General features: G+C 41.0%; 1 protein-coding gene across 1 annotated transcript in view; it reads left to right on the top strand.

Moving 5' to 3' along the window:
• LOC116956002 (occludin) overlaps positions 1 to 12,363 on the top strand; it is a 53,517-nt gene extending 41,154 nt beyond the window's left edge. The window contains exons 6-8 of the mRNA XM_032977433.2: positions 7,452 to 7,623; positions 9,638 to 9,679; positions 9,840 to 12,363. Of these exons, the coding sequence (XP_032833324.1) occupies positions 7,452 to 7,623; positions 9,638 to 9,679; positions 9,840 to 9,938 (313 nt within the window). The 3' untranslated portion in view covers positions 9,939 to 12,363. The remainder of the gene's footprint in view (positions 1 to 7,451; positions 7,624 to 9,637; positions 9,680 to 9,839) is intronic.
• The last annotated feature ends 59 nt before the right edge of the window (positions 12,364 to 12,422 follow it).

Genomic DNA, 12,422 nt, shown 5'->3' with positions numbered 1-12,422 from the left:
ATGAAGGCCATCGCTACTAGAATCGCATGCTGCCATTGTTCCTTACACAATGGACGCAAGATTAAAAAAGGCTAGCACTGGGGTTTTCACCTCTGGATTATTTCCCCGAGGAGCTGGTCAGCGTTAGGTCCCCAGGTGACCGATGCAGCGTGAAGCTTTAAAGATATATGAATCTTCTGAAATATTCATGAAAATCGGAGCACATTCTTTTTGTCTCTGTATTCTTGCAGCTATTGTGATGTCGAGCTGTCATAGTACAAATGAGTTATAAGCACAAGTCACGTGAATGCATCTTTTGATCAGCGGTATCTTTGTGTGTGTGAGTCGATGTGCTTGTGTAACGCAATGTGTGTGTGTCTAAAGTCGATGTCTGTGTGTTACTCCGTGTGTGTGTGGAAGTCGATGTCTGTGTGTGTAAGGCCATTTGTGTGTGTGTGTGTCTTTTTCGCCCAGGCAACGCCGGGTACTTCCCGCTAGTATACAATAAACGCTTGCCATTTCACTGCGTTCTGATTGGCTGGAGGCCACGTGTGTCTGGTGGGGGGGTAGCCAGGGGGGGGCCTGGGGGTTGTGACGTGCAAGAAGGGGGGAGGGGGGTCACCCGGGGTTGGGGATGTTGGACGTTCAACGATGGGTACTTCCTTGTTTTATATATTTTAATGATATGCAAACTTAACTCGTATACAAAAACACAATAGTATGAGCTGGAAATGTCTGCTTCAAGTGGGAACTGCTTATGTAGTTATGAGCACACTTTACTGAAATCCTAGAAACCATGGTCTCACAGCATTGCGTGTGAGTCGCCCGAAAGGGCTGATCAATCTGTAGGCTAAGTATGCCAAGTGTGGAATCTCAAACTTTATTCAAAATAACCATTCGCGTCATTGTGGAGAATATTAATCACAACATAGATAAGCAGACTGTGTCTCCTTCGGATGTTTCTCTCCACCTACACATTTTGAGTATTCTTTACACAACCCATTTGTTATACCACTCATCAGGCCCCTTGTAGACAGGGGGCCGGTGAAGGAGTCATTGTTTACTTGTTTTGTCATATAATCTGAAAGGTAAGCTCACAGTGCATCACTTAATGCAAGTAACGTATTTACCATTTAAGACTCACTCAATGCAACGTTACTGGGGGTGTGGCGTTTTAGTGCCGCGATGTTTAGCGCTAGGAAACGTTAAGTGAATGGATGGGATGGTATACAAAAGGTGGATTCCGGCCAAGGGCACTGAATGTTTCTTGCCCCGGTCACATGATTATTAGGTGATCGTCACACTCCACGTAACATACCACGTGACTCTAACATAATAAAGTGCCACTGTGGTCATGTGAACCTTCTCCACGTTAAGTAATGCACTCGACATTCACTTAATGTAAGTGATAAATCCAGTGTCAACCCAGCCAAATGAGTTGAAAGTCCTCGTCCTGTCTCTGGTAGCCAATAAGCATGAATGGGTCACGGGGTTAATACTGGTAGGAACCTCCTGGTTACACCAGCCCACAGGAGATTATTGTGTCCGTCCGTCGTGCATCCAAAAATGGGAGGGGTGGGGAGGGACGGGGAGGGTGGGGAGGGGCTGGGTGGGGAGGGGCAGGGTGGGGCTGGGTGGGGAGGGTGGGGAGGGGCTGGGTGGAGGGTGGGAGGGGTGGGGCTGGGTGGGGAGGGGCTGGTCACCCCGTGGTGCCCTGAAAAAACTCAACATTTAACCTTCTCACGCCGGCTTGTGCCCGCCCTCACAGTCGGGCATATTTGCGGAATACACCACCTGTTGACCCTGGCCATTGACCCTGGCCATTGACCCTGGCCATTGACCCTGGCCATTGACCCTGGCCATTGACCCTGGCCATTGACCCTGGCCATTGACCCTGGCCATTGACCCTGGCCATTGACCCTGGCCATTGACCCTGGCCATTGACCGAGCAACCCAACGTTCCTACCAGCTCCCTCCGCAGGAATGTGTTTAATACTATCCCATGTATAAATATCTGCACACCTTGCAATGGAAGCAGAAGTTTAGAAAATATGGCATCTATCCTGTTGCAATGCTGAGCCAGGAATAGATTAACTTGAATTCAAACAGGTAGACTGACCAGATGTTGGCATGAGTTTTATCACTGTTAGAAATATGGGCCACTCTGTAGCTGAAGTACTATGAGTCTACATGGGTCTGATTAAAAGCTCGTGAGCCAACCATAGCTCGTCAGGTTGGAGTAAAGGGCCTTCCACAGGCAGTGGACACAATTGGTCAATAGGGCGGTAAGTAGGCCTACAAGAGACAACTCGACTGAGTTGGAAGGAGACCTTCGGCCCGGAGTGGTGGCAGCATTCCAGGAGGGCATCAGGTGGCCAGGAAAGCAACGACCAAGGGTGAGGTGTTGGTGGTCTAGCGAGGAGGACCAATCTCTTAAGACCGGGCCTTGGTGGTGGGGGGAGCCTTTTGGGGAGCAGATATGAATGGGGAGCGAGGGCGAAGCGAGAGAGAGTGTGAGAGCAGAAGGCCGTGGCCTGGAGACTTCCGAGTGCCTGCCTTGGTGTGGGCCATGCTACACAAAGATTGCTGGGAGGGTGGCATGGCTTAGAGTCTTGTGCGACATAGCATTGCGGTTGCACTAATGGTCGAGGTTTAAACGCTCAAATGGGCGTCGATGGTTGGCGTGCATAACGTAAACATACCGTTAGTCAAAAATGTTACTTTAGTCGAAACCATGGGGTCCTATGGGAGGCGAAATGTTAACCAAAAAACTGTTAACCAATGTCACTGTTAACCGAGATACTACTGTGACCACATAGAGATCAAATGATGCTAGAGTGCCCGGTTTGGCCGAGAGGTGGTAACTTGACCGAATTGTTGCATCACCATTGGTCACCAGACACGTTAATATCTGCATAACGTGTAGCATGCGTATCTTTTTAAAACTGCATTTTCAAGCCTACTGAGGTAGCGTTATTTTGTGTGTATTTGTTGCAAACCTATGCTTGTTAATGTTTAATGAAGGTTATAAACGCCTCTTACAGTTTTATTGTACAATTGAAACAACATTTTTTAATAATGCGGTGTAGGTGGCTTTTGATATATTGCTTTGATCAGGATGGAAAAACAAACAATTATTGTGGAATAATTTTGCCTTTGTACTTAATATAAAAATGATAGCTTTCAGCAGGCATTTAGTATGTTAATGAATTGTATGGGTAAATATACATTTAGGCATTTGCTCATTGGTAAGCATTCATTATTGATAATAAGTAGCAGTTTGATTAGACGTATCAGTTTAACTGTGGACTTGAGTCACAAAGCAATCCGGGTAAACCTTGACCCGGGAAGATCATATATAATAATTTCTGATTTGAGCTCATTTGTCAGTCCTCGTACATCATAAAACATCAAGATGAAAAAATGGTTAGCGTACACTTTATTTACACAGCGGCGTGTTGTCACATGTTACAACGTCCTTAGCTGTCTGAAGTGCCTTTTCACAGTTCTTGAGTCTGTTTCTTTTCTAGTGAATATAATTTTTGTCACTTAATACCAATGTGAGTCAGGAAATTTGGCATGCACATTGGAATGTCCTTGCACATTCATTTCAAACAAAGATTCATGTGGCAGAGTTTACAGGGATATTTTTGTAACACCTAGGCTTTCGCAAGCAATGTGATAATAGATTTTTGGGTCAGGTCGCATCAGTGTGTGTGTCGTAAACCCGCCGCCACCTGACACGACCAATTTATAAAGTGGTTACGTGAATATACATGCCAATGTATTCCTGCTTCAGCACACACGTGTATTAGAGAGCAATCCACAACATTTAACAATTTGGGAAGATATTTTCCTGGTAGTTACAACCAGCATCTTCAGGCAATTTGCCAGAATTTAGGATCGTTTCCTCCAGTCGTAGGCTATAAATGTGTCGTGATGCCATCAATGTGCACCCACGGAAGCAGGAAGTGTGTCGTAAAGTTTAATATATTTTTTACGAAGTTAATGTTTAGATATAAATGTGTAATATGTATATTGAAATCGTTCAGTCATTAATTGCACTCAGTGGTTAATAACGTTATAATAATGCTGTGTTAGTTTCAACTAATTAACTGCGATTTCAGAAATTCGATTTTGTTCACCAAAAAGTGTCCATAATTTGTCAATTGGGTTTACATGAAATATCGTCAACCAGACGTTTGTAAATTGACCGATAACCTTCTAATCTTGAGTATTTGATGTTCCTCGGGTATTCTGTAGTTTTCTCTGTGGTGTTCCTGTTCAGAGGAACTATACTGACTTAAACACAATTTCCAGCAGTTGTTGAACATGCCTAGCAACAAGGACATTTGATTGATTTTGAGAACATTGATGTGTTACAAATAACACACGTGACCAAAATCTTACCTTAATATCTAGAGGGCCACAGAGCTCGGGCTGTTTCTTTGAGAGCAAGCAAATGCTGTGCACATTGCAATTGTATATTTTTTGTTAAATGTTCCGAAGAAGGAACAATATTTGATTAAATCAAGGGCGTCAAAACCAACAAGATTTTACTGTTTTCCAAAGATTCAGAAATGTCCAATTTAGACGACTATTCAGTACAGTCGGTTCTGTGACATCATATAAATTGTACAGTCCATAAGAAGACCAATACAGTCCCATATTGGCAGCTTCCCCTGGTTTATTTAAAACCGAACACTTGTGAATCTAAAGGTATTCCAGTTAACCCGAATGATATTCTGGTAAGTTTTGGTGTCCGTTCTCTGTTCACCAAGGTTCCATTAATGAGTTAATTAAGATACTTGATACTCTGCAGCAAACGCACTCCAAGTATACTAATACGTTGTCTTTGGTTTAGATATGTTGATGACATACTTGTTGTCTGGCCACATGCTAAAATGCACTGAATGAATTCCTAAATCACCGCGATGAGGGATTATGACACGCATGCTACATTCTAATTTAAAAACTCAATTCTTTAGAACTGCTTTTGTGTTTGTCCTCCCCCCACACTTCCGATGAGCACGATTGGCTACGTATGCTGCCAAAGAAGTTTAACATGTATACATTTTACTCTGTTTTTTTCGGTAAAGTCACGTAGAAATCATAAAAAATAAAATTATTATTATTTCTACGTGACTTTACCGAAAAAACCAAAGAGCAATTCCTGCAGTCACGAAAGCACCTAATCAAATGTATACATTTTACTTGCGTGAGCTTTATGGGGATTGAGAAAAAAAATACCCGGCATGGCTAACATGAGTAAAATGCAATGTTGAAATCACATTTATATGTATAAAGTGTGTGTCAGGAAGCAGTTGCTCAAGCAAAATACTCTCAACAGTATTTTTTGTTCCAGTCTGGTTTTGTAGACTTCACGAAAATCCCTAAACAGTTTAAAACTTTCGACTGCCACCTTTCTGGTCTCTTTGGAATTGCAGTTTATTCACATGATAACGACTTGAGGGCTTTTTTTCATGAGCAACCATAAGGATCGACAATGTGTCAGCATCAAAGTATTTCCTCACTTAGACTGATGTTTGGCGATGCAGATCTCCCTCGACAGTGGTACAAATTTTACATTTCAATGGCAGGGGCCAATTGTGCGATATGACTATTACTTGGGTATAACGATGCATTGATTGATATTGATTACGCTCACGATACATGCAATTGAATGGCATGTGGAAGAATCAAAATCATTTTCAGTATGTGAATGTTGCATGTAATGGGTTCTCGTGACCCCTGCAGCAATATTGCCTCCAAGGTTCAAAGAGGGTCAATTACTGAATCAAATTGTGACTGAATCAGGACAATGTATTGAATTACTGGGCTGGGGTCGTGGGGGCGGTTGTGTTTATTTCTTTATTTAAGACCATCCAAGAACCTGTTGATATCAGATGTCTCTTGAACTGAGACCTGGGTTTCACCAAGTAACAGTTCTTGGCTGGGTGGAGCTGTGTTTAGAAGTTATTAAGTTCAAGCCCAGTTTGATGTCCCCTCAACTCCTCATGCCATTGGGTCGATGCGCTGAAAACCAATCTGCGACAGCCAAAGTGGTCATGGAATATTAGATGTAAAATTCATTATATTTAAGGGAAGGTATAACATGACACAAAACAAATGGATGCAATTTTATTTTATACAAAATCAACATTTATTCACAACAGTGCAGCAGTTGAAATATGTTGTATATAATACTGTTGGTTGCCCCAAACTTTGTATAATCGCTTCATGGACCAAGTACATCATTGGCTTAACATGACTCCCACAATGCATTACACATAATACAGAAAGACCTGTAGTGCTGGGTCCCAAAATGCAGCACGTGTAATGATATATATGGCACTACTAAATGTTACTTCAAAGTTGTTTCCTCGTTCAGAATTAAAACGCATTTAGTTTTTGAACATTACATAAATTAGCATCTATAAAATAACTACTGTTACTTTTTGTATTCCATTTAATTAAGTTGACAGTAATGCAAATCGGTTGAAAAGCATTCACACATAGTTTAGGTTGTTTTATGTAATAGAAATTCCCAATTGATTCCAGATGTGCTATTGTCATCATCTCATGAGGCAGAGAATCCATTTCGAAAACTCACAGCCCAATGTGTCAGAGGATGGCTGAAGGAGATTTTTCTAGGAACTTCTTGACACAGTAGGGGGAGCACTTCCCTACAAAATCTGCTATGAGATTGTTGCACAACAGCCAAACTTATATTTGATTAATTCTCAGAGCTGGAACAGTAAAATCAAGTGTAAAACCACATTTATTCGTGGAATTTTTTTTGTCATTGGTGACTGTGCTGGGACATTTAACAATCAATGCTTGGGAACCCAGTTTAATCCCAAGTGGCTGAAACCTGAATTGGAACCCAGGATCTCAGCGGTGCTTGCTCTCATCTCTGAGCCGTCTGGCTACATCTCGAGTTATATTATTTACTGAATTAAACAGAAGTTAAAAAAATGCAGTCAAAATAAACTGGCCAAACATCCGTATGGAGCACTCACGTGAAAAAAGAGGCTTGGATAAATAAAGGACTTTATTGTTGTAACCTATGTTATTACTGCGTCAGCAAGGTGTATATACAATGTGTATTATGAATGGTGGGGTTTACTCTCTGGCAAACACTGATCAATCTTGTGGCCGAGAACACTTCTAGAAAAGCATCCTTGCTTGTCTGGATTATCGGAGACACATGCTGTTGGCCCTTGTAAGGGTTCCACGACCTTACCATACAAAGCCACAGACTGCTATTAACGCCATAGTTTTAATGACTTTCCTGGAAGCCTGTTAGCCAAAACATTTAGCAATAATTGTCTGCAAGAAAACTGTACAGTGTATATATATACAATATTATACTTGTAACATATTTTTTCATGGCACAATAGAATCCAAGGAACAATGGGAAAAGTAAACGTGCCGTTAAAACACCTTTGGGGGAATTTTTGTTTTCACAGGAAATACCCTCCGATAACCTCGGACTCGCAAAGGCAGGAGTACAAGCGGGACTTTGAGACAGTGATGCAAAGCTACAAGCGCCTGCAGACTGAGCAAGATGATCTCCATCGACAGCTGACGGAGCTTGACAAGCAGCTGGACACCCTGGACTCCGAGACCAGCGAGTACCGGGTACCAATTCCACTGCTAACTTCATTTTTCTCATTGTCATTTTCCCACAACTTGGCCCGATCGTGCTGTCGGCATAATGTCATGAGACAAAATGTGCATTCAAATATCTCGCATAGTGAAGACAATTGCCCACAGAAGTGATTATCACAGAGCTACCTCTGACTGTCAAACCAATATTTAGTTCTCAGAACAGGAATTTAACCATATTTAGTTAAACAACCTAATTTAAATGGAATGGATTTTGTGCAGTCATTGGTGACCAGGCTGAGATCATAAACTCACTATACTTGAGAACCCAGTTTAACTAACATTTGTCCAGATTCAAACTCAAGATTTCAGTGGTGCCAGCTCACCAATCAGACATCTGGCCATTTCTTGGTGGCTGAGAGGGTGTCTGATTGTCAGTAAACGGGGCATGCCGTGTCCACTGGAAAGCACCGCTGACATGCTTGGTTAAATGTACAGGCTCATGCCCACATCAACAGCCAAGTCACCACGAAAAAACAACCTCAATTCCCCTGATCTCGTCAAATCTTTCAAGTTAATTTTGGGGTGGTGTTTGGCCAATACTTTGATGGGAAAACTGCCTGCGAGTGTCTGGTGATCTCGGCTTGTTGTGCTGAGAGGTGGTTTGAAGATAGCAGTACAGCTTTGAGTGTTGTCACCTCGTATGTGTTGGTTTTCTGAGTATTCCATTTTTCTATGATGTGCCATTCGTTAATGAAATTGTCCCAAAATACCAATGGAAAGGCCTCCTGAAAAGTAATCCTCAGGTCAGGAAAGGTTTCTTGGTAAATATGGCAATATTATCAATATAATTATATTCTCAGATACAGTACGCTTTTGGGTTAATCTCAGTCATCTAATGACTGCACATAAAAAAGAACCGACATTTTGGTTTGCATTTTATTCTGTAGTGCTCCATTTCAAAGGCGTATTTGACAAATTAAGGACAGAACGAATTATTTGGTGATACTACATTGGCAGTGGTGCACAAGCACAAATAACCAATAAAATAAACACATACATCAATTATACTGCTTTAAATGGGAAAAGTACATTAAAAATATAGTAGGCAACGTTTTGGGCGATTGTATGTATGGTTTAGGCATATGATCCATTTGTTATTGAGAAGAGCCATTGCCCAAAACATCACCTTTATAAATGGTGTTATCTTTTACGGTAGGGTTTATATGCATAGAATAGCGTATTACACCTATGACGATGGAGCAGTCTCATAGTTTTGTAAACTATACTATTGAAGGGTAATGGGCGAAGACCTGTGCTGTCGCTTCTGGGTCCTTCCATTGTATGATATGTGACAGTTCCTACTAGGGGGGTAGGTTATAACAGAATTATGCTTAGCATGCACATGCTGGTAGAAGATTGATAATACAATCGGTGATGCATGCTAAAACATACAATTTGCTTCGCTTAGACGGAACATTTTAATCACGTATAGGTGTATATATCTTAACTTTCTTTTTTAATATATTGTAGTTGCCAATTGACAAATGAATTGGGAAATATATAGATGTTGTTATAAACATTAGCAATTTATCCTTTAATCCTTCTGTTTTAAATCTTTAAATATGTCCATCAATGCATATTCCCTGCTATGTCATATGGGTCAGAAACCCCGAGACTGACACAGAAAACAGAACAAAGGCTAAAAAGTACACAAAAATCATGGAGAGGTGCACATTCAGAATTACACTGAGAGACAGAAAGAGAAACGCTAGGATCGGAGAACAAATGTGTATCAGAAATATCGAATTGACCTGTAAGAAATATTAAAACACGGGTAAAAATAATAACACAAAGGGGACAATGTAAAGTCACACGAGTTATTAACAGCATATAACATTTAAGAATTTAATTCCAAAGTATTAGATTGAGTCATTCACATGTCACATAGATATGCATCGTTAGTTTTTTTTCCTGATTTTTTTTTTAACCACCATTAGAATGCAGTCACTTACAGGCAGCAATGTGTGTGTGTGTTATGCCACAGGATGCAGCCGAACAGTTTAACAGACTGAAAGACATCAAACAAGTAAGTAAAGTCACTCAGACTTTAACGCACGGCACGTTTGTAGATATGTCTCACACACTTTGAAATATATGTGTAGCTTGGAAGGCTATTTATTGATGAATTTCCCATCAGGCACTTATGTCTATAAAACTGTTGATATATACGGACTGTCTTTTTTCAGACACAGGGCTACAAGGACAAGAAGCAGCACTGCAAAGAGCTCAAGCGCACCGTCACTCACATCAAGCAGATGGTTTCCGACTATGATCGCGCCAAGTAAGAAGCCATTTTTTTAGGGAGCCTTTGACAGAGCATGGTATGTCATTTTGGCTTTTTATTCTTGGTGGGTTTTTTAAGCTTAAGTAGTTGAATAAGTGGTTCACTCCTCAAAACCTTTTTTTGATAAGTGCTGAGGTAAGATAATTTGGCCCATTGGTCATTGAATTATTTTGGTCCATGTCTTTTTTAATAGAAAATAAACTGCTACTCTTGTATTTTGATGTCATAAAAATTATTTTGTCCTTAAATGTGTTATTAGCTGCAATACTGATTATTTTGTGACGTTGCGTTCTACTGATTGTGCATTAAGCTGGTGGGCTCATATGGAAATGCTTAATGTGCGAGGAGAACTATAATGCTATAAACGTCTTAAGCGACAGCAGCGTACACTTAGGCTCGTATTGTTAGTCACAGCTCAGCACAGGCTTTGGCTCTGGCTCCAGCGAGCCGGCTCAAAGCCATGCTGAACTTGAGCCCGGCTCTGAGCATGGTTCCCAACCATCCCCAGGGTGTCCACGAGCTGAGCTAAGCCATGGCTGAGTCAGTCATCCATCTTTGAAAGAAATTGACCAACTGAAGCCTGAGCTGAGTCATTTTTTAGGCCAGGCCAGAGCGGAGCTGTGACTAAGAATATGGCCCCTAAGAGTAGAGCTACACACTTTTGCCTATTTCCCACATTTAGTCAGTTCACTGATGGATGAAGGACTCCACACCACGTGCCGGCAATGAAGGGTCTTGTTTGACGATTCTTCACCGGGCTGGTCTGTGTGGGTTGGTGGGAGGGGCCAGGGGGAGTGTGAGGGTGGAGGACCAGTTAAGATTACACTCGCCACTGGTGTTAGCTGTGACCAAGGAATCCATGCCAGGTCACTGGGTTCAGTGCAGTGTGACAACCAATGTGCCACTGCTCAACCCCATTTGTATATCCCTAAAACGTGAATATGTTGCAGATTTGACATTGTGTGCACGCCTGCATTCTTAATTGCACACGACGTATATGTACACACTGGTTTAGAGACACCTCTCTGGGCTATATTATCACGTGGTGGTTTTAACATCGAACAATTCCTGAAAGAGCAATCAACTGACAAATAGTTGGAATTTGCTTTATCAGAATGTGTTAATCTGCAATGGATCCTTTGCCATTAATTCAGGTAATGGTCTACTGTAATTATGTATTGTGGGAAGAGTGAATCGAATAGAAGATGTACAATTTAAGATAATTACTGCATATTAACTTTAATAGTCTTAATTGAGATTCATATACTTTTGTTAGTATGTGTACCTTCATGCATGAATTTAATTAATTACACTTTGACCTTACTCTGACGGGCCTTGATTTGCTGTGATCTCTGTGTAAAGGACTTTGTGGTCTCTATATAACATTGGAATGCAATGCCTTTTGAAAGCAGAATTAATAAAAGTACTCTAAAAGGTAAAAAAAAGAATTCTACAATATAACTTGAGATGCGGTGAAATTTGTTATCGCACTGGCCTTGCAATCCAGAGGTCACCAGGGCATCCTCCCGGCACGGCAGTTGAAACAATGGGCCAATATGATAAGTGCCCACCTGCCTCTGTCCACCCAGCAGTCTAAATGGGTACCACCACAGTTAAGTCGATCGGTCGGTCGCATGTGCTGGGCAAGAATCGGCCAAATACTCTCCAGAAGGGATTTCTGGAGCCTCCCTCTAGTGGGAGGCCCTGTCATCAGTAGTAGTGCAAGCAAGCAGTTGCAGGGCTGCACCTTTATCTTTTACAACATGACTTGTCATGCAACAATAAATTGTATTTGTACGTAAGGTGATCGTACAAATTGGTTATAACTGGAGATTGCTTGGGCAGTTTTGCCTGTTTAGATCAAGGTTCAAGCCTAATTTATAGAGGGGATATTGAACTAAGCTTGGTTAAGGATAATGTTTTAAAGCATGACACCTAGCAATTCAACACTGTAAAGATGTGTGTAACTGGACATCTGTGAAAAGAGCTTCATAGCTCATCGGATTTCTCCAGGATAAATAAAGATTCTGTAATATTTTTTGACTGATTATAAAGAAATGTTCACCCTCAGTAGACCAATGAATGTGATCGTTTGAAAGAAAAAATAATGTACAACACATTTGGTAACAGCACATGTATGTAAAATATGTTTTTTTTAAGCTCGTGGTATTAAAACATTTGTGTGTGTTTGGTATGTGTATATCAATTACTTGCTTTGACATATAACAAAAATGTTTATGGTCATTTTAAGTTGGGTAAGTTTCGATACCGCTTGATCGTGTCTGGTGGTGGGAATTTATTTGTAAGTTCATTTTAAACATAATATTCACATTCTAGACTTAACATTTGTATTTTTTCTCATAGAATGTAAACTTTGTTGATACACTCAGACAAAAAAATAAACTCTTTTTGTTAAATACCATGAATGTGATGTAATGTTTGTTTCATTCTGTATATTGGCCTTGCATCGCTAAAAGCCAAAAAT

Source organism: Petromyzon marinus, chromosome 1 (genome assembly GCF_048934315.1).
Source record: "Petromyzon marinus isolate PM22_M1 ecotype Great Lakes invasive population chromosome 1, UKy_Petmar_22M1.pri1.0, whole genome shotgun sequence".
Taxonomy (NCBI): Eukaryota; Metazoa; Chordata; class Hyperoartia; order Petromyzontiformes; family Petromyzontidae; genus Petromyzon; species Petromyzon marinus.
The sequence above is the reverse complement of the archived record's forward strand: the minus strand, read 5'-3'. Positions and strand labels throughout refer to the sequence as shown.